Genomic DNA, 23,007 nt, shown 5'->3' with positions numbered 1-23,007 from the left:
GCTCTCCCTCCCAGCCATCTGCTGCAGCCCGGTACCGCTGCCCGCCCGCTCCCGCCGGAGCTGCGGCACACCCTCGCCCCCAGCTCCCAAGTTACTCAGACTTTTCAGGGCGCCGGGCGGGTCGAACCGGCCCGATTTCCACCCCCTCACCCGCGCCCCAGCAGGTGTCTCCGGGGGACGCCGGCCGTCACTACACAGACACCCCACACACACAAACACACACACTCTTGGGGCCGCCCCAGCGTGGACCGCGCTGCCGGGTGAGGCGGGCGGGGAGCTGCCCGAGCGCGCTCGCCGGTCCGGCCCGGTCCGGCCCGGGACGGCGGCGCTGGACGGCGGGAGGAGCGCGCCTCAGGAAGCGGCGGGCGCGAACATGCCCGGGCCCAGCCCAATCACGGAGCAGGACGGGGAGGCGGGTGCGCGGGCGCCCGGGCCCAGCCCAATCAGGGAGCGGGACACCAGGCACCAGGCTGGGTGCGGTTCCGCGCCGGGGGCCGTTGTTCCCCACCACACTCACCTGAGCGCGGCCGAGGCCGCGGGGCCGCGGCCGGCCCCGGCCTCTCCGCGTCTTCCTCTTACTCCGCCATCTTCCCCTCCTTACCTCGGCCACCCGGCGGGGGGCTCGCAGCGCCCGGCGACGCCGGGCCCGCCCACTCGGCCGTGAGCCTATTGGGTACCACTTATATGCATCAGCCATCCAGTTTCGGCGGTGATTGGGCACCAAGCCGTCCATCACGGGGGCTGGCCTCCCGCCTCCAAGGCTTTCCTTTCTGATTGGCGCCAGGGAAGGCACACGCCTGGAAAAGGATTGGCTCAAGCCGCGCGAGCAGGGCTGGCCTGGGACTCCGGTGACCTCCACAAGAATTTAAAGGAGCCGCTCGCGAAGCGGGGGGGCAGCGGCGGCGGGAACGCCTGCCCCACACCACCGGGGGGCGGGTGCCCGCGGGGTGAGGTGCCCCGGCCCGGCGGCCCTGGCGATCGGCCCGTCCCAGGAGGGAAGGGGGCAGAGGGGCCGCGGGGGAAGCCGTTCCGGCAGCCCTGCCAGCACCCGTCTCCAGCTACGGGGCTGGCCGCAGCCCGCCCCGCCCCGCCCCTGCCGTGCAGGCCGGCAGCCGAGGCGTGGGGAACGGGCCCAGGTCCGTGTGGCTGTCACGGGGGCTCCAGGTCATCCCCCTCACTCGTGCCCGGCTCGTGCTTCACAGGCACGGCCCGCTCGGCCGGGGATTCCTCTGAAGCCCCAGGGCACGACCGTTAGTGACCGTTGCTGACCGCTCGGGGTGCTGCTGCCGCTCCCCTGGCCTCCATTTCACGCGCAGCAGCGGCCCCCTCTTCCCCCCGCCCCGCCCCGCCCCAACCGCCGCCTTCGTGCGCCCGGGCTGTGTGTGTGAAATCCCGGCCGAAGCAGCACAGCCGCCTGCATGGGCCGCGGTTATCAAGTGATCTTGATTGCGCTGAATAACTGCCTTTATTCACGGTGCCAGTTTTTGTCTCATCTGCAAAAATTATTTTTTTTAGCAGCGGTAATTTTACACTTCAAGCTGATGGGTGAGTGTATTGAATAGTGTGAAGAGGAGTACTTACCCATTCAGAAAACTCTCGAGAAACACCCCCATTTAACCGTGATTCATCACAGACAGCTACTACAAGCCATTTCAGTTGAAATCTTAATCCATTTAATGCACACTTTTCTACTATCTAGTGTTTTAATGCACATTGTCAGCTTAAACGAAACACTTCTGCCAACTTAAATATTGTATCCACACACTGTTTACAACCATAGTTGTAGTTGCAAAGAACTGAAAGCAGACCTTTCAAGTAATTTTCCCTTAAAGTTACAGAAACACATTATTTTTACTTCTGCTCCTGAGTCAAATCCTGTATCCAGATTCTGTTTTGCCCAGACTTGATGCCAAGCTAATGGGCCTACAGCTATTTAACTCAACTCATTTGCTACCTTTCAGTATTGATTACCTATCAAACCTATTTCCACTCTCTGTAGTCTTCAAAATACTCTAACAGTTAATGAAAACTAATTGGCCGCATGCAGCCAACCATCCAGAGATTCTCTTGAATCTTGAGTCTGTGGATTTGAAAATAGACTTTACTTCCTATCTGCCAGTAGACTGGAAAATGTTTCATCTGTACTTAAATACCTATCCCATACACTGCTTTTTCAAAAGGCAAAAATGAAATATTAAGTAGTTCTGCCTTTGAGCTGATAATCTTATCCCTCTTCCAGACTTTAACCTTCACAGATGACCTTTGTTCTCTTAAAACAACTTAAGATTTAATTTCTACAAGCAATCAGGTATGCTAAAAATATTACTTTTGTGGAGATCTGCTTATATCTGTACAGCTTAGTTTTGAATGATTTTAAATTTAACATCTTAGCTCTGTAAAATTCCTTAACTGTCTACCACCTTTTAAGTTACATGTTAAATATGTAGATTTCAGAACACTGAATAAGTTACTCAGTGGCTTCCATGTGATTTATAGATTAACAAAGTTAGATTCTGATAGTTGAGGGGTTTTTTGTTTATTGCAGGAGGGTTAGTTGGGTTTTGTTTTGGTTGTGGGGGTTTTTTTTGCTGTGCACCTATTAGAGTATTTGTATTCACCTTAAAGCACATTAGCATAAATACCCAATTTCTAAGGTGGGGGCTTGTAAGGACAGATGTCAAACCAGCAGTGGTATTATATACCCTTTAATTAGAACAACATGGGGCGGGGGGGGGAAGCCCAGTTTGGAACCATGGAGAGGTGTAAAGCTCATGTTGTTATGGGATCCATAGTGCAGTATTATGAGTGCACGTCCTCTGCTGGAGCTCATGTTTTACACCAGTTTCCTCCACTCTACCAGCAGAATGAAGGATTATTAATACTCTGAAAACAAGCTGTTATAAAAAAAATTTATCTGTAAGGCCTGCTAGCACCATTCTACTGGTATTTAACTTTTCCAGTCATTAAAGGATAGTCAATTACCAGACAGGAATAGTTTTGGGTTTTTTTTAATACAGTGGAGGGTTTATTAATGGATTGATAAATACAATATCCAGTCTCACTGGGACAATAAGGCACAACTGTAGGTTACAACTATATAGCCAGAAGAGAGCAACACCTACTTTTAAGCAGATCACAAAGCCTACAAACACTTTACTTTTCAATCTGTTAACATTGTTACATTCCTATTTTACATGACATGGTCATAAAACTATAATGTTTCTTGCTCATACAGAGTAGAGGTTTTTAATTTACATTTCTTTCTGGAATTGTGCTGCACTCCACAAAACAATGAACTGCAACATTTCACTTTGCAATTCCTTAATTTAAAACAAATCAAAAATCCTTCAGAGACTTGCATGTTATTCTTTAACACAAGTGATGATTAAAGGAACTGAGAAAAAAGGAAATGCACATTTGAGGGTAGTTTTGAGACTGGTAAGTATTTATAGAAATGTTAACACATGACATAGAGAAACAGTTATAACACTGATTCTTCAATAGAGAAGCTCCCAAGGCTTTTTTTGTTTTATTGGAAAGACCTCCCAGACTATAGGGTGCTCCAGCTGAAATAGATGAGATCATTTGGCAATCTAGCCACAGAAAATTATGTTACTATTGAACTGTCAATAATTTTGATATCTTGAATTTATCAGCATTATATTAATGGTATTAATCATCTTTCTTACACTTGCAAAGAGATTTGTGTAGAAATACATTCTGAAATATTTGGGATAATATGTACTTCCCCAGATTATATTCTTATGCCAGAGCTTTCATAAATACAGCTACCACCCTCAACATAAATCTAACAGACCAGGACCTTCCATACTGGAAAATGTAAATAATTACTGATTATCCAGGCCACTATGATTTAAAAGAAAAAAAAAAAATCAGTACTATGTTTCATGACACTATTACCAGGGGGCAGTGACAGAACTACAAATCCAGATTTTGGTATGACTAGTTTTCTTGCATTATGTACACTGGTAAACAAGTTTACACTTTCAGAGGCAAAACCACCTTGATGAGTGGAGGGATCTTAGAGCAAAGCAACCTGGAGAGGGCACTTCATGGTCCACTAGCTCTCAAGCCTGCAAGCTACTCAACGGAAAGAAACAAATTTCTGCATCTGCTACTGGAACAGTTTAAGTGACTGAGTGCAGAATTTCTATTCCTTTTGAGGACACCGCAGCCTGTCTCCACCACAGTTTCTCCTATTGTCCCTACAAATTCATCCCACAAGAATAAAATCTATTCACAGTACTTTAAAGTACTCTAGGCTATCATCATGCATTCAGTGCTAGTTGTACAATGAAGCCATAGAAATTGAGAAGTCCTCAAGTAAAAGGCAGATTTGGAAGCAGGGAAGAAACAAATCTGCATGTAAAGAGCCAAATGGGAAAGGGGAGGGGAAAAAAAAAAAAAGGCAGCTATAATGTGGTGTTGCTACTGGAGCAAAAGTGAATCATTATCACTGGACCTAGTATTTGAGTAGATGCTTGTCTCCGAAGTGTTTCAGAGGGCGCTTCTGTGGCGTGTTCCCATTTTTCCATTCTCAGATTCAGAACTCAGAAGAATCAGTTTGTAGATTAAACAGCAGTACATAAGGAAAGACATTTTTGCTGAAAAAGTAGTGCAGAAGAGACAAGGGACAAAGGGTAAAAAAAAAAAGGAAAAGATTAAAAAAAATAATAAAATGCTCCTTTCCAAGTTGCATGGCAGCCATTTCCCTTTGTTCCTGATGCACAGGGCATGTTCACATTGGTAGAACAAATCAGGGAGGGGTTGGAGATGTACTGTATTATGCACCAGTAGCAATGCTCTGGGGGAAGGTGCTAAGGAGAAAATGAAGTTCTATTCATTACATAGTAGGGGTAGAAAGGAATAGGTTCTCCATCCATCAGTGAAGAAATCGAATGCTCATTTTCTGCTCTACATCCACCTTCTCCAAAACCTGCAATAAAATTCAGAAACAGCTACTTAAGTTACTGTACATACTTCTCTCCTACAAGGTTTCTTACTCTAGTACAGAGGAAATGGGCAGGAAGACGGGATGTCTTCAATTTGGCATGCCAGTCTTTCATCTAGAGACTGCTATTTTTCATTCTGGACTAAGGTCCTTCCAAGGAAAGAAACTTCAGCCATTAAAGCTGGAAGAAGGCGGTCAACCAAAATGTAACTAATGCAGTTTCAGTCTGCCAACAGCCCAGAAAGGCTTGGACTCCCAAAATTAGATTGTGTGGGAATGCATGTCCAGGAAACAGAAGGGAGAATGGAGTAGAGGAAGGGGCATGAGCAGTCATTGAAGAGCTAAAAATCAAGACCACAGCAGCACTAACGCAGATCATTGTAAAACTGGGGTGGCAACTTCATTCACTGAATTGCTATTAACACTGAGGTACAAAGACATTAGTCTGCTCCAGGCTGTTTCAGGCAGTAGACTTCAGTGTTCCAAGATCAGAGTAATTTAAGTTTGAAGAGACCTCTGGAGGCCTTTAGTCCAACTCCCTAAACTCCTGCTTAAAGCAGGGCCAGCTAGATCAGGGCCTTGTCCAGTTAAGTTTTAAATATCTCCAAGGAAGGACGTTCTACATCTTCAGCACCTATGATCATCCTCTTGGTAAAAAGTTTTCCTTACAGCTAACCAGAATTTCCCATGTTGCAGCTAGTTTCTGTTGCCTCTTGTCCTATCTTTGTCCACCTCCAAGATGAGTCTTGTCAATACCATCCCATTAGGTAGTTTAAATTATTCTGCTATAGCATAACTTTCTCCACTGACTATATAATGACTCCTTGCTATTACCTATTTCTGACTAACAAAAGATGTAATTCAAAGGACTAGAGCTAGGAACTTGAATACTGATATTAGTTGTGTTGCTAATAGATAAAATTTACAAGGGAAAACTGATCAGCACAATTACAGCAGAATTACTCTGTTGTAACTGCTAGTCAGGCTACTTGTGTAGAAAGAAGTGGTTACAAAAGAAAAAAGTGAAAATTCTGCAGTATATTCAGTGCTGTAGCTTATGTAAGAGTATGAAGAAACATATGGACTAATTATTAGTACACTGACAGTATAAAAAAAAAAGTCCTGATAAAGAAGGGAAGAAAGAGCTAGCAGAAGGCTTGCTTTGCCCAAATGCAGGCAGGCAGGCCGGCCTGTTTGAATGACTTCCTCTCCATTTCCCTTTGCATTTAAGTCTGAATGACTTGCCCATTACTGAGCAGTTTCATTTAGTTGTTAAAAATGTAGTTTACCAACCTTTACAAACTCTGCAAAGGAGATGGCACTATCCCCATCTTGATCAGCTTCCTGGATTGTTCGGTCAGCAATGCTGCCCAGCTGCTCATCTGAAATGTTTACACCAACCATCATCCGTAATACCTGTAACATACAGAAGTCCCCAGATATTTATTTTTTTTTAAATAAGAAAAAAAAATAACCATTATTGACATAGGAACAGAAGTAGCATTAGTGCTGGTTTTCTCGTGTATACTGTCAAAATAACACCATTCAAGAACAATCCTGGAGGATTTCCATGGAAGTCGTTTCTAGACAGACTTCTATTTGTCCTTTGGACATCAAGGCTTTCAGGAAAGACAGCTTCCTTTTGTAGCCACCTTTGACAAAGAATCCTGCTTTTTCACTAGGCAGCAGGAAGAGGTAGAAGTATGAGAAAGCTTTGGGAACTAGGAATGAGTACGTCATTGCTTTTGTCTATTTTTTTCCCACAAAACATACCAACACTTGAATGAATATCTGCTGTTTGAGATAGTTGCCTACAGGAATCTTTTAAGTATATGGTCAAATGATAACTGCCGTTACTCTCTACAGTTAGTAAAGCATTTTTTGTGCAGATAGAAGAGGGCAGTTTCAGTCAAAAGCAAATCCTTGTCCTACATCAGGAACCACAAATTGCCATGTCTACTTCCCAGGATTAGTAGTGTGTAATTACTCCTAGCTCAAGCCTAGTTTCATATATATACAGCACTGATGAACTTTGATTACCTTTGCTGCAATTTCAAGAAGTTTTATTCTCTTGAGAGGATGCACAGAGGATCAGGCAAACAACCTAATCCACCTCAAGCACTGTCCCTGTGAAGTCCTGTTAGAAGCACCTTTGAAAGTTATAGAAGGTAATTCTTAAAGGGCTTACTGTATTTGTTGGATATTTAGGCATGATTTCCAATAGGATCTGCTTAGCCTAATGCCCTGGTTTAAACCTGAATCTAGCATACCCAGTCTGACAGAACAGCCTGGGCTACCAACCTTAAAGTCTCACACCATATCTAAAGCTTTAAACCAGAGATAATCAATTAGCCACCAAATTCCTTCAGGAGTTCTCTTGAGAAGACTGTTGTAACTCCCCTCTTCATTCTAAATGAGTGTGAAGTCAGAGAAGGTCACAATGGAGTCATTCAAAGCAGCCCTGTGCTATTTACCTGAAGAAGCTCATCCCTGGAAATCTTGTCATCTTTATCTAGATCATATAACCGAAAAGCAACTACAGGGAAGAAAAGAACGAGCAGCTTAATTCAATTGCCATTATTTTTCTTCATAACAATACATTTATCTAAAAAGAAACAATAGTAGGCATTCATAAGTCATTTTAAGACAATTAGCTTAGAATTTTAATTCACCATAAAATTCATGTTCAGTTCCATAAAGTGTTATTACCGCATACAGGAATAACATTATTGCTAAGAAGTGAAAAATCTTACTTAAGTACTCAGTATGAGTACTTTCAGAAGCACTCTGCTTGCAGAGGTGTTTCTTCAAAGCCCCAAGTCATGGAAGTATAATTACCACCAAGATGCATTCAATCCTTTAACTTCAGAGCCAACCATTTTTACATTACCATTCATTCTCTTTGACTATATTCTGGATGAGATATGACAGAAATTTTAAGTGCTCTGAGGACTGTTGCCAACTTTGATTAGTAAGCAAGAGCATTCTGCTCATACTGTAGGCAGACATCCAAATACTCAAGAAAGTACTCAGCTGAAGGTGAGGAAAAAGCACTATACTATATGGAAGACTGGATAAAGAAGCAGAAAAGCCCATTCACATATGGGACGTGGCTTCTAAATCTGAAATAATTTTGGATGCAATCCATTTTGAAACACTTCTGTTATGAGATGTTTGGAAAAGCATATGCATTATTCAAGATTCAACCAATTCCACCAAATTCCGATACAAGAATGGGTCAATTGTTGACATTCTGAACAGGTAAGCTTGCAAGTTAATTTAAAAAAAAAAAAAAATAAAAAAAATCAGGTATTAGTCAATATCATTCCACAGGGAACAACTGTACAGAAGACCCCAAGCCCCTTCACTCCCTTGCCAGAAAAGCAAAAAAAGAAAAATAATTGCTTCTGTAGGAAGGTTCACATTTCTTACAGTGGAGCTTGTTACTTCGGCTGTTCAGTGGTTCTGGTCCATTCTGGTCTTTGCTCTTTTCATTATCTTCTATGGGTCGGAAGTGGGCTAGTGTCCTCATGAATCCACGGAAATTCACCTGGTCTTCTCTGCGTAAGTATTTCAGCAGGTCAGTTTTAGCATAGCTTATACAAGTTCTTTAGTTCAGTAAAGAAGAGTATGAATGTCTAAAGCATTAATACCATGCAGACTCTTCCATTCCCACCTCCCCAAGGTTTGGCTGCCTATGCTCAAACCCAGCTCTGATACAGTGCAGTTGCAACCTGGGATCACACTGTTGTGAAGTATGATGTGTAAAAAAAGAAAAAAAAAGCTGTGAGAGGTCTTGTTGAGGGCTCCCCTCCCCTTGCCTGCAAGCTCCATTTAAGCTCAAGCCCTCACCCTTGGCCCTTGCCTGAGCTATCCTGCAGCTATGCCCAAGTCTGGCAATGTATCTTGCTGATCTGGACCCTGATTCCCTGGACTGACCCGAGACTTGCTTCACCGCTGTCAACTTGTCTGGCAACCACTGGACTGTTGGCTGATGTGACAACAGTCACTGGACCTGCTCTGCTTTTCTTGTTCAGGTGCCAGTGAGTACATCACCCCTGCCAGCTTTGCTGTTGTCACCCTTGCCTCCTGCTTGTGGGGCAGCCATCGCTCACAGCTCCCAAATAGCTCCCTTCTCTAGAGTTTCTGTGGGAACCAGCTATGTAAGTACTTTCCAGGACTCCTGCTTTCTATTCAGGAAATCCTGCCGGGTATTAGCTGGTATTATGACTTGATTAGACAATCCAATCTTCATCAATCGGTAATGACAAACGTGTTCAAGAACAGCGGCAGATTCCATAGAACAATCTAGAGAGGTATAATGAAGAGACAGTACTGCAAATCTGATCATCTCTTTGGATTTCTGTTAGAAGTGCCATAAGCTATGTCTTAAATGTGATCAAAAACTAAAAACAAACAAAAAGCGCAGATGTAATAACAAAGGTACACTTAGAGGCTAAAAGGTGAAAACCAAGACTGAAATAGTTAATTGCAATGCTACTTAGCATAAAATAGTATTGCTACAAGTTTGCTTTAAGAACCAAAGTCCATACATGGCCTTGACTTTCTTTAGAAGTGTTCAGCAGCATAGCAAGAAGAGCAGAGCACTCTGACACGAAGTCTGAGTTTGTTAATGAATAAAAGCACACAAAACTCTAAGGTTGTGAAGTATTTCTCGTTACAGAATGAAAACATGCTGAGGAAACAATGTACCCACACACATTTAATGACAAGTTTGAGGTGTTCAATTATTAGTAAATTCAAATTCTGTGCTTTAATTATCAGCATTTCACTTCTATCAAAACTTCTGATGAACTACAAATTTTGTGCCTGGTCACAAATTCAGTCCATTGGAACTCACCCTTCTGGAAAGAAGGCATTGATAATTCTGTCTCCCAGTGGATTGATGGCAAGCTCTGGAATCCGCTGGAAGTCTTCACGGCTAAGTAAAGCAAGAACACAAGAAGTCTGCATAACGTTGAAGTCAGAGGAGAAAAAGTTGCTTAAAAAGAATTCACCATAAAACATCCGTTGGGTTCTATTTCTGCAGAAAGACACGTGGTGGTTTTTAAAATGTAACTCTTTAAATCATGTTTTCTCTATGACTAATGGCACAAAACAAAGCAAAAGACAATGCCAAGCCTGTATTACATTACAGACTAGCAGTGTTCATTTATCATGTTAACAGCACTTCTCAGATGCTAACATTGTGCTAGAAACCTTCGCTGTAATGATGCCAACTAGTTTGCAATTTAAGGAAGGGAAAGCTTCCGAAATGGCTTTGAAGAAAATATGGCTTCAAAATGAAAATGAACTTTTATTTTTTTAATAATTATTTTGGTACTGAATCATTTGAGTTGGCATCATTTTTCCAGACTACCCTATTCCAGATTATGGGACAATACCATATTCCTCCAAACATACCACAGGTGATTGGCATACTCTAATAGAATTCTTTTAGTTTAATGCAACAACTTTCTATCTTATAATAAGTGACAAATTTCAGATTATTTTCACTTCAGCCAAGCAGCACCCCTATTTTAAAGTAGTAAATTTAGACTTTGACAGGGGCCTGTACATTAGATGTAACTTCACGAGTACATTGCAAATACTCACTGCTCTTGCCAGCCATTCTCTGTTCTGCTCATGACTGTATGTACACAGTATAGTATAAGCATAGGTATGCTTACATTGTTATAGCTTTTTCTCATCTGGAAGACATAATGAGCTGTACTGATGTTTACATCACATTTTAAAAGACACATTTTAGATCAGTATCACATGAACATAGGGTCCATTCTATTATTAGAGTTGGTCTAATAATTTTTCTTTTCTTTTAATCTAATAGAATGTCACTGACAGGAAAGTGGGATAATCTTGGTGTGACCAAGGCAGACACACCAAGTGTATCTTAGCGAATACTTCGGTCAACAGGTTTGTTTTTGGGGTGTTTGTTTCCCCCACACACACACTACAGAGTACAGCCATTTATCAGTTAGTACAAGGTGTACTCCATAATCATTTAGGTTTTAAATTGCAAAGATAACAGCAATGGGGTAAGGTTGTAAAAAAAAAAAAAAAAAAAAAAAAAAAAAATCAACAAACCCAAAACAAAAAAACAAACAAACAAAATCTATTCTGCCTGGATGCATAGCTTGACATTTCCTCCCCAGCCTCCAGAAATATTGGCAATTCCCTTCAAGTCAAATGCAGTCCTGCTGTTTTTGAAATTTTGGTCAAAGTCTCAAACGTGGTTACTAAATGTTTGCTACTTTTGAAACCTATGCTCACTAAATGAATCAGCGACAAGGTTTGATTCACGATGTCATTACACAAAAAAACCTAGCAGAGTAAAGTAAACATGAACAGATTTTGAGATTATTTAAGTATACTGGCCTTTTATAATACTGTGATCTTAAAGACAGGGGAAAAAAGGAACCTGCTAACCTTCTTACTAGTCTAGCCTGGGAAAGGCACAGAAGAAAAACGTTCTAGTTTTAAATGCATTCTAAAGCACTCCTTGCACCCAGTCACACCACAGTACTGTTAAGAGTCCCAATTATAATATATCTATTACAACATGGTTAAACTGTTTGACCTTCTAATAGAGCGACCTGGCCATATTTTTAAGCTATCCCAGCAAACTTCTGCTCTGACCAAGTCTGAATTATTTTTAATAGGCAAAGTTAACATCTGTAGGTATAATATGATCAACTTGTTACCAGACCCTTCAGGACTGCTGCATTTTAAACTATAGCTGAAGGGCAAAGTATACATTAGCAATTTAGGCAGGAGATGCAGTGATGTGGAAAACCTATGTCCTAGTAACAAAATTTTAACAATAGGACTTCAGTGTCAATGCTACCATTTACAAGCTAAAAGCAGCAACTGCCCTCTCTTCCATTTAGAGCAAAATCCCAATGCTTCAGGATTTTTTACTTGCATATCACTATTTCTTACTATTGAACCTCAATTTACACTCAGCATTTCAGCCTCCAGTTGTTCTGCTTTCTAACAGGAGATTAACAATTAACCACAAATAAGTCCCCAGGTTTCTAATCTATTTGTCCTGTCATTATCAGCATTGCAGTAGACCATTTTTGCTTATTAAGAGCACATTACTGAGTGAGTGTTATAATTGAAATAGCTGTAACAGCCATAAAAGTAAATGAATGCATGATGTAAGTTATTCTCCACTTTATAAACTAAGGTTTCCTGCAGTCATTAGGGACCACCTTCATCTGGCTGAGGCTGGAGCTTACAGGAAACAGGATGCCCTCTACTTCTTCTGTGCTCATGTGCCATAGCAACAAGGTTCTTCTAACACATCTTTCCAGGAACCTGGCTTCTATTAAATCCTTGCTTAAATGTAACATGCAAAGCAACATTTAACTGCACGTTATCATTACGCAGGCCAACCATTTAATATATATGCCAGTGCATTAACACTTAGACATAGTTTGCAGTAAGGAATTTGTAGATTTTAATTAAAACAAGTATTTCTAAGCAGGAGTATATGCTCCAAGGCACATAGCAGATCCCTACCGTAAAGGTGGCTCTGCCTTACCCTACTAGACCCTTTTTTGCTTCCATTAGTTCTGGTTGTTCACCCTTCTTTTACTTCTAGATAGTAGCAGAGTACTGTTCTCTCAACAGGAATGAGGGTAGGGCTATCTAGAGCTGAGGGAAAGTAAAAAATGGGGAGAAAACAAATCATATGCAAAACAGAAGTGGTAGAGGAAAGGAAAAATGTCTAGAGGACATAGGCAACACGAAATTACTTGAAAAAGGCAAATAATTAAAAGTAGTAAGGTATATCATGCAAGATGGTCAAACAGATTTAACAGGTTACTACTGAAGAGGTCTCATTACTCCCTTCCCTTGCTAAGGTTAGCTTTGTCATTCATCACACCTTTTGGTGGTCTAATGTATCCCACTAACCCCCACAAAAGCTCCCCACCTTCCTCCTCTCCATCCTCCCAATTATCTTTCTGTTGAATTAGCAACTTGAAGCAGTTCAAAAACCTTCAAAAAAATCTAACAGCACCATGGCTGACAAAGAGGTGCTGGGAACCTGGAGAAATTATAGGGAAAGAGGATGGATATCTTCCTCTTTCACAGCTGTGTCAGCCATCTCATCTAACTTCATCCTTACATGTTTTACACAAATCTAAAAAGTCACTTAGCTATCAGAGGAGTAATTGGTTTATAAACATTAGGCCAAGAAGTACTCTAAAAGTAAAGGCGATAATTAGATGAGCAGAGGGGCAGGAAGCAGTGTGAATAAAGCATGGTCGAGGATGGAAGTATAGACTATTCTAGTACCCTGTCATTCTCCAATCCAAACCCGTATCCTGCCTGTCTTGCCTGTTTTAGATAAAGCTAAAAACCCTTTGCATTTTCTTAAGCAAAGGTAAAGAATTCCACATTCAGAGAGCTAGCTTTTGTTTTACTTTGAAATCTTTCCAGACTGAGAGGATTCAATTCACTGACAAAGATTAACAGATGACCCGCCTAGCTCTCGTCACCCTTCTCTCAGGATCAGAGGCTTTCTGAAGTTCTCCAGGAGACCCCACCTTGTGAACAGCTTTCATAAGCATGAGATATGCATAAACAGCTCAGTGTGTTTATTCTCCTCATGTATCAGCTTTCAGAATAGTTGCCCTCCCTTCCTTCTTCCACACTCACCAGGCTATACCAATTGCTCTACAGTAAAAAATACTTCTGAAGTGCTTAACCTGTCATTTCCCCAGTGCAGAAGAAACTACTGTAAGTGGGAGGTTCCATGCAAAACTTACATGCATAAGTAGCAGTTTAGACAAGTATCTCCTTTTTATAGCTCTATATGTGTCTGTCTAGAGCTACTTACTAGTAGATAAATTCTGGAGCAGATGTATTCTTGTGTGGGTACACTTCAGTACCAGCCCAACAAGGAGACTCACTGAAGCAAGAACATACTTATCCTGGCCATAAGCTATAATATCTTCTTTCTGATTTCCAAGATGAGAACATGCACACTGGTTTCCTCCTGACCTATAGTTAGGATGTAGGCAGACCAAGTATGTTTCAGATTTCACAATTTAGATGTAGCTATGGACATCCAAGGGTATCAACCATTTATTTTGCCAACTCAGCACGTCACAGTATTGAAATCAAAGGTGACAGAAGAATTTTAAAAGGAACGGTTTTGTCCTGGCTTTTACAATACACTTCTCTTACATCTCATTTATGTAACTCTAAAAAGAAACTGCACATAGGTACGCTGGATAGAAACATCTGGCTAGGAAAGATTTCAGCTTTTGATTATAGTTCCAGAATGAACTACCTGTCTTCTCTAACCACGAGGATTAATCATCATCTACCAGATCTTCTGTACAAAATGCTCTTTACCTCGCCCATTTTTAATACATAGATAAGAAGGACAACACAGCTTTTCCTCTTCTTCAGAAGGGTGGTACACATTTAAAGATTTATTTCATGCCATAAAGAACTGTCTAACACTTCTTTTCCTGATCATAGTCACATGAGTGATTTCTGTCATGTCTGATTTGTAAGTCAAAGGTATAACTCATCCTTAATGGAAACAAATCGTTCTTGCTCACAGGAAACAAACAGAAGACATGCCTTCTAAACTGTTTTGTGGCAGTAAGCAAGTGATAACTTCACTTCACTTGTCTCAAAGTAGCAAGTTCTCTTTGATCAGTATTTCACAAACCAACATTTATGACTTTGAGCTGTACTTCTTACTCTCCCCTCATTTTTTTTTTTCCCAGGAAGTAGCTTTCCATTACTTAAACTTAATAGTTTGCAGATATTGTGGGTGCCAGGACAGGTTTCAAAATCTGAATGCCACTCTAAGTCAGCCATGTTTGGGAGCAGGCTATGCTTAGAGGCCAAGACTCCAAGTTAATGGATGACAGTTTGCACAGTTGCTGGGATTTTCCAAATGAACTTCACTTCCTTTCCCAAGTACCACGTGATTATCGACAATGAAAGTCAAACTCCTCCCGATACATAACTCTATGAAACTAAGCACTGTGCAACAGACATTTATAGAATTACCACTCTTACATAAACTGAATACAATCACTTTGAAGTTTATGGACTCAACAGGTGAATTTAAAGTTGGAGAGAAGAGTGTGTGCTAGCTTCAAATTGTGCTAGTCTGGCAGCCATCGCCTTTGTTCACCAGTGAAGACTAAACTCACATGCAAAGTTTGAAGGGGCTGTTAGTCTTTTTCTTTCAAGCAATTTAATTTTGAGACATAAGTAGTATTAACCTTACCTACAAAATCATCAGCTGATCTGTATGTCACAATGTCCAATTAGCCAATGCTATAATTGATATGATACATTAGCTTCAGTGACAGAGTGGGCTTAAGAAGTTCCTGCCCATCCCATCCCAAGCCAAGTGTTTCCACACCCACGATCCATTTTGTCATCCCTTCAGCTATGCAAGTCCAGATATTTACAGTATAGCCACAGTCCAAATCACTGGAGTCAGTCAGCTTAAAAATATCTACATGAACCAAAAGGGGAGGGAGAGTATTTTTAACCAAAAATAATCACTCAGTAGTCCTGTTTACAGTACAACTCCACAACCAGTTACTTAAATGTTAACTGAGAAGTCAGCAATTTGTGGCACCAGAAGGAACTGCATATTTCCTTCAGGAAAGGAAACTGCAGTAAGCCGGCAGTACTGCCAAAGATAGTGTACCTTACAACTTGTCACCTTCATCTTCGAAGCAGTGATTCTAGCTTTATAGTTAGGTTGGTTTATAAGCAGGTCCAGCTTTTATAGGTTTATAGGGCATCCTACGATCACATATTGCAAGATCATATACAAAACCCCAGGTGACCCCTGAATCTATGTTTACTGGGTTTGACTGGGAGAGAGTTGCTATGAAAAAAAAATTAACTCCATCCCAGCCAGACCCCGTATACTATGCTACAACAAGGTCCCTTTCCCCTTCCTACTCTCTCCTGCATTCTCTCTAGCTTCCCTGTGCACTGGTTCTGGCATATGCAGCTATACGGTGAATGGGAACAAAATCCACCTGAAAACGGATCAGATTCTTTTTTGTTGTTTTGCCTGGCAAGTTTTCAAAGCTGTAGGTTAGTTTCCAAAGATGAGCCTTGAGTACCAGCATCAACACAGAAAAGCAACATACTTTCAGTGGCAGTATGGTCTTAGACTAACTATGTTGGTCGCAAAATTGCGACCCTGGTGCAATCATGGACAGCTCTTATTTGTCATATGTTTCCATAATAATGTAATCTGTAGGCAACATCAAAAGAGAAGAATAATAAGCAATTTAATACAATCAGAATTCATAATTAGTTCAGTAAATAAAGGGCAAACCAATACCAACATGCAATACAATAACCAGAGCGAGGAAGGCTACAGAACAAAGACAGCAGGCAGATGTATTTTGACAGGCAATCATCCCACTACACTTTACCTTTCAGTTGAGAATACTCTTTCCAGCAGACTCAGTCCATCAAAGTGAAAAATGTTTTGCAGATAAAGTTTAAGCCTCATCTTTATTTAATTGATTAAGTTGTAAGAAACTGATTCGCTTCTGTAGTTTTCAAATTGTAGACAGAAGACAAATACTTTAAAGGTCTTGGAATAACCTGCACTACTACTTTAAACAAATACACATTTTATTCTTTAGTCACAGTGACTCGGTTCCAGCTCTTTCTTTTTATTTCTGAGCATACTAATAGACATGGGTGTTCAACAAGATGTGCAAAGTTAAGACTAGTAAAGGGCTTGCAAATCAAAGTAGTGTTAAAGACACTGGGTATTGGAAACAGTTAAGAGCCCATGCTCCCAAAAATATAAATTATCTTTTTGTTATGAAAGCCAGGATGAAAACATAGTGGAACCATTCTTGTGATTATTAGAAGCAACATATAAAGAAAGGTAAAAAATAACAATCTAAAAACGTGGTTTAACATTTCTGAACATTTATTGTGGGACCCCGAATACCAAATCTGACCGTTCTTGTATTAACTGCTACAAACCTTCAGCACTACAGTAAAGACAATTGGTATTTAGAGCACCTCTGTTCAACAATCAGATTTCTTCTGACCTTTCATAAAAGAGAACAAACTTGAATGTCCGCATAGACAGTAGGTATGAAAGAACCTGTTGTAGTAGCCTCACTGATTCACCATGAGGAAAACATGCAGGCATCCTGCAACAGCAAGCCACCATTACAGATATGTGTCAATGCAAGGACAGCTGAATTAGTGACGATACCCACCTAAGAGTGCCATTTTCTCCTTTGTCTAGGCTGGTGAAACGACTGTACAAGCGGGTGATTTGACTGTGGGAGACTGAAGAAAAAAAAAAGAAAGAAGAAACACAAATTAGCATGTCAATGATTCCTCATAGGAACAGACCTCATTACACTGAACTACTCTGTTGCCAGAAGCTGTGCTCAAAAAAAAAAAAAAAAAAGATTACACAAAACAAGTAACATTGGAAGCACATAGCCATCAGCAGTTTAGGGACTTCATGAGCACCTCAATATGCAAGAACCAACAATTAAGCCCATTCTTCAAAAATTTGTCCAACTCTGCCTTCTACCAGTTTATATTTTTGGTCTCAAACATTCTTGGGTTATCTGATTCAGTAAATGGCAATTAAAGAGGAAAAAAATACAAATTCACAGTTCCACTGTATTTCCCTTAATTCCTTTATGGCTAGAAATAATCTGGACACAGCCTCTACTAATGACCTCCGCATCATTCATGACACCACAGACCTCTGCTGTAGTATCTTTCCTTCTCTTTTGCTTATCTCTACTCCTGTTGTCTTTTTCCATCTAAAGATGGAAAGCGTACTCAGTTTCTCTGCATCTGGAAAGTGGTCAGGCAGACTTTACACCTGATCACTCTTCTTCCTTTACAGGACTGCCTGAATCTAAACAGTTTGTTCATTTTGGGGTTCACTATAGTCATTTCCAGGCTTCTAGGACATGGAGTTAAAAATTAAAAAGTCTATTTCTAAATAAGTTCAGGAGGGAGTTGGCACACAAAGCAAGCAGAAAGTTAGTGCAGACTTTTAGATCTGCAATTTTAAACAGAAATTCCAAAGCCAGTATTAAGTTTAGCATCATGGTGTCAACATTACCAAGATATTAGACAACCCAAGATACTAGACATCTAGATCTTTAGAACAGTCCATGGTGGGAGCAGATTAAACCTATCTAGAATAGCAATTCCTTTAACACTGAAAAGAATGCCCTACAGAAGATCTTGGCTTTTTCAGAGCCTCTTCAGATGAAGTTAATAAATACATGAAATAAGACTGAATTGAATTTTAATGTTTACTCAGTAAAGGTGTGATTTTCTACAATGTTAAACTAGGACTTAATGTCATTTTCAGATTCAATTGTTTTAAAAGCCTTCACCAGCACACATACAATGCTTTTGTTACTTGCTAAAACTTATTTGGGAACAGGTTGCACAGCAGTTGTCTGATTGGTGACAACTGAGGCAATTTTTTTTTTCAGGTTTGTTCTTTCTCCAGGGTATTTGTTTAGGTTCAGCTGTTCCCTCCTTTAGGATGACCTGCCAGCAACAGGGGTTTTTCTTTTTTTTCCTTGTCTCCTCGGCAACTTTCATTCTTTGCATAGGGTTGGGCAGTTTGCTCAGTTCCACCTAAGGCAACTTCTCTGCAATCAGACTGGGCAGCTTGCGCAATTTCAAGTTAAGCAACACACACAGAAAGCAGGCACCAGTATTTTAAAGACTTTGAGTTTCTGCATTTCTGATTTAGTGTTGTAGCTATGATATGCAATAACCACAACTGATGATGAAAAAAAGAATAGCCTAGAGTTACATCTCTGATGTTAAGCCCTGTACTCCTACTCCTCCCTGGAAAGAAAGTCAGTGATGAGAATTCTACTCAGCTACCATTTCCAAACTAATGTCAGCAACTCAATTTTTTGGAACACCTCCATAACAGCTAGTATGTGATAAATAGTATGTAGCTATTGACAGGAGAAGAGGTGTTTTTGTTAACATCATACTAGACAAAAACCGTATCACAGTGATATGAGAAAGGAAGATGATTCAGGTCCACCACTGTATTCTTTCATAATTTCCTTTTTGGCTCTCATCCCTCACGAAAGCTGCATCACTAGACACTTTTCAGAGCCTTCTCATGCAAAATAAAGATTTTGACATTCCCTGCTGAGCATAGGAGAACCAGAAACAAGATCTGCAATTTATGACTGCTTCTTAAAATCAAAGGGTAAGGCTTAAAGCTAGCTGAAACATGATTTTATCTATACTGCTATCCCACTAAGGTCCTTCTAAAAATTTAAGTCAAGACCTCTAGAATTGGAGCTGTACGCTCTATTTTACCTCTGTTAAATAATGAGAAAGTTTTTTGCAATTAAATATTCTGAAATGCCTAAAACATTAGCATAAACTCATATATGATATTTATACACTTAAAAAAATATATAAAAATCCAGTGGAATATCCATCACCTGTTACTACTAAAATATTTTTTCTCCTAAGCTCTGATATGAGCATTAGTTTATTATTAATCCTTAGGTAGACTGCTTCAAAGCATGGGAACAAAGGGTGTGAACCAAATAGTCTGAATACTGTTACATTCCAATGGCTTTCCAAAAGCTTGCAACAGAATGCAGACAAGCAACATCTTGGACCTCTGATCTGTTTCTTATAGTTGTTACTGAAATACAAAAGCAATTAGGACTACTTACAGTTTTTTTCAAACTCAAATTTCAAAATGTTTATATGCAAAGCAAACAATTTCCTTACAACATCATACAAGATTTAGGACTGTCAACTTCAGGCTTACCACTTGTTACTGAGAACCTGATGGAAGTTTTCTGTCACTAAGTAGAGGTTTCAGTGGACATGTTCTTGGAAACATTACCTTTGCAGATGTTTCTAAACTCATTATGCCAAGAAGTGTTTTTCACCACAACATAAAAAAATTAATATGGAACTTTAATCCAAACTCAGATTTCATTCAAGAGATTAAGTGTCATTGTACAGTTTTTGAAAGACTATGCTTCAAGTCCCCTAAAAGATATCTTTTTAATCTGTTCAGCTAAAGAACACTAACATATGGTTTATCACTTATGTTAGTATCATTAGCTGTTCAGTTTTGTGCTACATAAAATTGAACAAGAGAAAAGTTGTATAATTCCATAGTTGAACTCAATCGAATTGGTTAAGTGTTCTGTTCAGTGCTTCATACTTATCCCAGATGAACTGAAGAAGTTGTGTTTCACAGTAAGGAGGCCAAAAAAGAATCCTTAGGAGCACTTACCAGAACATCAGTTCAAGATGGACATGTAATACTGCCAAATTGTTTCACATCTACGAAGTCCCTTTCTCAAACTCTTTAGTAGGTAAACCATCATCAGCATCAAGTTTCTAACAAACCACAGGATACTCTATTCAGTAACACTGACTTAGCATTCTCCCTGTGAACTTTGTTCCAGATAAACCAGTGTCCTGGGGTTTTTTTCCCCCCATCTTGTACCTTGCATAAATATTCGCACCTATATGAAGTGTGTAACAGTGCTAAGAGCTTGGTGGAATTTTCCATCTACCTAGAGAAGTATAAAAGGCAGAGGAAAATCGCATTCCTAGACTGTGGTTACAGGCTGGGGGGTGGGAACAAAAAGGTTTGATAAAGTCAACGAGACAAACTGTGATGACTTACAAGCTAGCATGAGTTGGAGAATAGCAATGCTTGATTAACAAAGTGGTATTACTTATAAAATCGAATAGTAAAAACACAGGAAAATTAACAAAACTCAGGCCACAAAGCTTAAACCTACTGATCACAACTTTAAGCTCCCCACTGTGAAGATAAGAAAAGTATTTAGAGGTAACTAGAGCCGAGTGGTTTTATTGCTTAGAATGCCTATATAGCCATCTTAATGGTATTTATTTAACTATCATGTAAGTAAAATTCTATGAATAAAAAACCGCTGACAAAAAACCAAATATTGGCACAAGGAACAAAAGTAAAACCTTTTGGAAGAACATTCCAGATTTGGGGTTTGGTTTTTAAAGCATCTTTATAAATTAGGTGAGGCTACCTTTACTCTATGATCTTTGTGATTAAAAAGAAAAAAATAAAAACCAAACAATAAGTTCTTGCTGGATAAGCAGACTTTGACATTCCTAGTTGTTTATCATAGCCTTCCTGTAGAAGGTTCCCTTGACAGATGGAAAAAGGATCATGGAAACTATGTTAACTCACTCATCCGTCCATTACGCTAGCCAGTACCGTCTTAATTTTCTTCCACTCCTTTTCTGTAGCCACTCATTTTCCTGACACAAATAAACTATCACCTAAAATGAATATATGATACCATTTCTATTGGAAAGAAAACCAAGGAAAGTATCTTCACGTAGCAAGAACAGATCAGCAAGCATAAGCAGGAAAAAAACGTGATCTGGGAAGACCTTGTTTACCTGAAGGGGCGGAGAGAAGCAAACAGCAAAGTGATACCCATCATATGGCCTCCTCTCTCCAACTAGTTAGGAGGGCACCCTCCGTTTACTATCATTCAGTATTTGCTAGAATTCTCAGATAGGCAACCATTCCATCAGCCAAATTGAAAACACTGTTTCTTACCTTTTCTAAGGTACTTTATGTTTATGGAGAAGAACTCAATCAAATACTATAGGATAAAGTAGCTATATATTACAGTCCACCTTGCATAATGCTCTCCCAATTGCTGACTAGTGGAGGAATTTTCACTTTTTTTTAATTGAGCATACACAACTTTCACAAGTTACGTTACCTCCTTTATGTTTTAAATGCCATTCAGCATTCATTCTGAATACCCTTAAAGCAACCTTAGCGATAGCCTATGAATCAAATAACATTTGGAAAAAAAATTACTATACAATGAGTTTTTTCGGGCTAAAAACAGCTGCTGGAGAGAAACTCCACCACCAGAGAGAGATGGACAACTCTTCAAAATCTAACGAGTTATCTCTGACCAAATGCAATACTACAGATACCAAGAGCACTGCTTCTCTCCCTTCCCACTCAGATCTCGCTGCCGTTATACAGCCGATCTTCGCCTCCTTAAACCACAGTAATGGCTCCCACGCGAGGTCTCCCCCGCAACCCTAGCATAGCCAGGAGCCGAAAGGACTCGCAGATACCCGGCTGGATGGATGGATGACAGCTTTCGCTTTTTAGTGCGCCAAGCAAACACCAGCCCCCGCAGCTGCCCCTGTCGCGTTCAGGCCAGCCCAAGGAGCACCTCAGCTACCAGCAGCTGTATTTACAGCCAGCGGCCACTGCCAGCCCCAAGCGAGCGGGAGACCGGCAGAGTACCAAAGGAGACGCGTTGCCCGCGGGTTTCTGCCAGCCCCAGGCCCGCTCCTGCGCGGCGACGGGGGGGTGGGGGGGGGGGGCGAACAAAGAGGCGTTTCGCAGGTTTCCGCAGGCCTACGAGACATGTCCGCCGCCAATCGCTGGGGACAGCGGGGTCCCGGCCCAGAGCCAGCGGGACCAGGCACTGCCCAGCCAGGAACGCAGCGACCGCGCTCACCTCCCCCCGCCGGGCAGGGCCGGCCGCCCCGGGCACGGCTGGGCGTGCAGCCGCGAGGGGATGGACGGCGGCGCGGCTGGCCGAGGCGCCTCCCCGGCTTGAGGGACGGGGCGCTGCCCCGCTCCAGGCGCGTAGCCCCCACAGCACTTCCCGGCCCGCCTCGCCTCACGCCCCCACACTCACAGCCCGTCTCCTTCTTGATCTCCTCGATCTCCTCGTCCCGCAGCAGCGTGGACGCCCGGGAACCCATCGCCGCCGCTGGGCCTGAGGGGAAGGGAAGGGCCGTGCTCCGCGCCGGGAAGAGTTACGCAGCCGAACAGCGACGGCGGTACCACAGCCACCCCCAGCACGGGCCCGACTGCGGCCGCCCAGAGCACTGAGACGGAAGGCGAGCCCGCACCAACTCTTATCGCCCCGCCCGCCGCGTCCGGCCCGGCCCGGCCCGGCCCTCGCCGC

At 41.5% G+C, this 23,007-nt stretch overlaps 1 protein-coding gene across 1 annotated transcript; it reads right to left on the bottom strand.

Annotated features, from left to right (window-relative positions):
• Window positions 1-3,256: 3,256 nt before the first annotated feature.
• CHP1 (calcineurin like EF-hand protein 1) lies at window positions 3,257-22,986 on the bottom strand. Its single transcript, XM_075502724.1, has 7 exons — window positions 22,735-22,986; window positions 17,245-17,317; window positions 9,834-9,914; window positions 8,405-8,532; window positions 7,447-7,508; window positions 6,266-6,388; window positions 3,257-4,957 (listed from the first exon to the last, which is right to left on the bottom strand). Exons 1-7 carry the CDS (start codon window positions 22,799-22,801, stop codon window positions 4,904-4,906), a joined length of 588 nt encoding a protein of 195 aa, XP_075358839.1. The 5' UTR covers window positions 22,802-22,986; the 3' UTR covers window positions 3,257-4,903.
• Between the last annotated feature and the right edge of the window lie 21 nt (window positions 22,987-23,007).

This window comes from Mycteria americana, chromosome 5 (assembly GCF_035582795.1).
Source record: "Mycteria americana isolate JAX WOST 10 ecotype Jacksonville Zoo and Gardens chromosome 5, USCA_MyAme_1.0, whole genome shotgun sequence".
Lineage (NCBI taxonomy): Eukaryota > Metazoa > Chordata > Aves > Ciconiiformes > Ciconiidae > Mycteria > Mycteria americana.
This window is presented reverse-complemented; position numbering and strand designations above follow the sequence as displayed.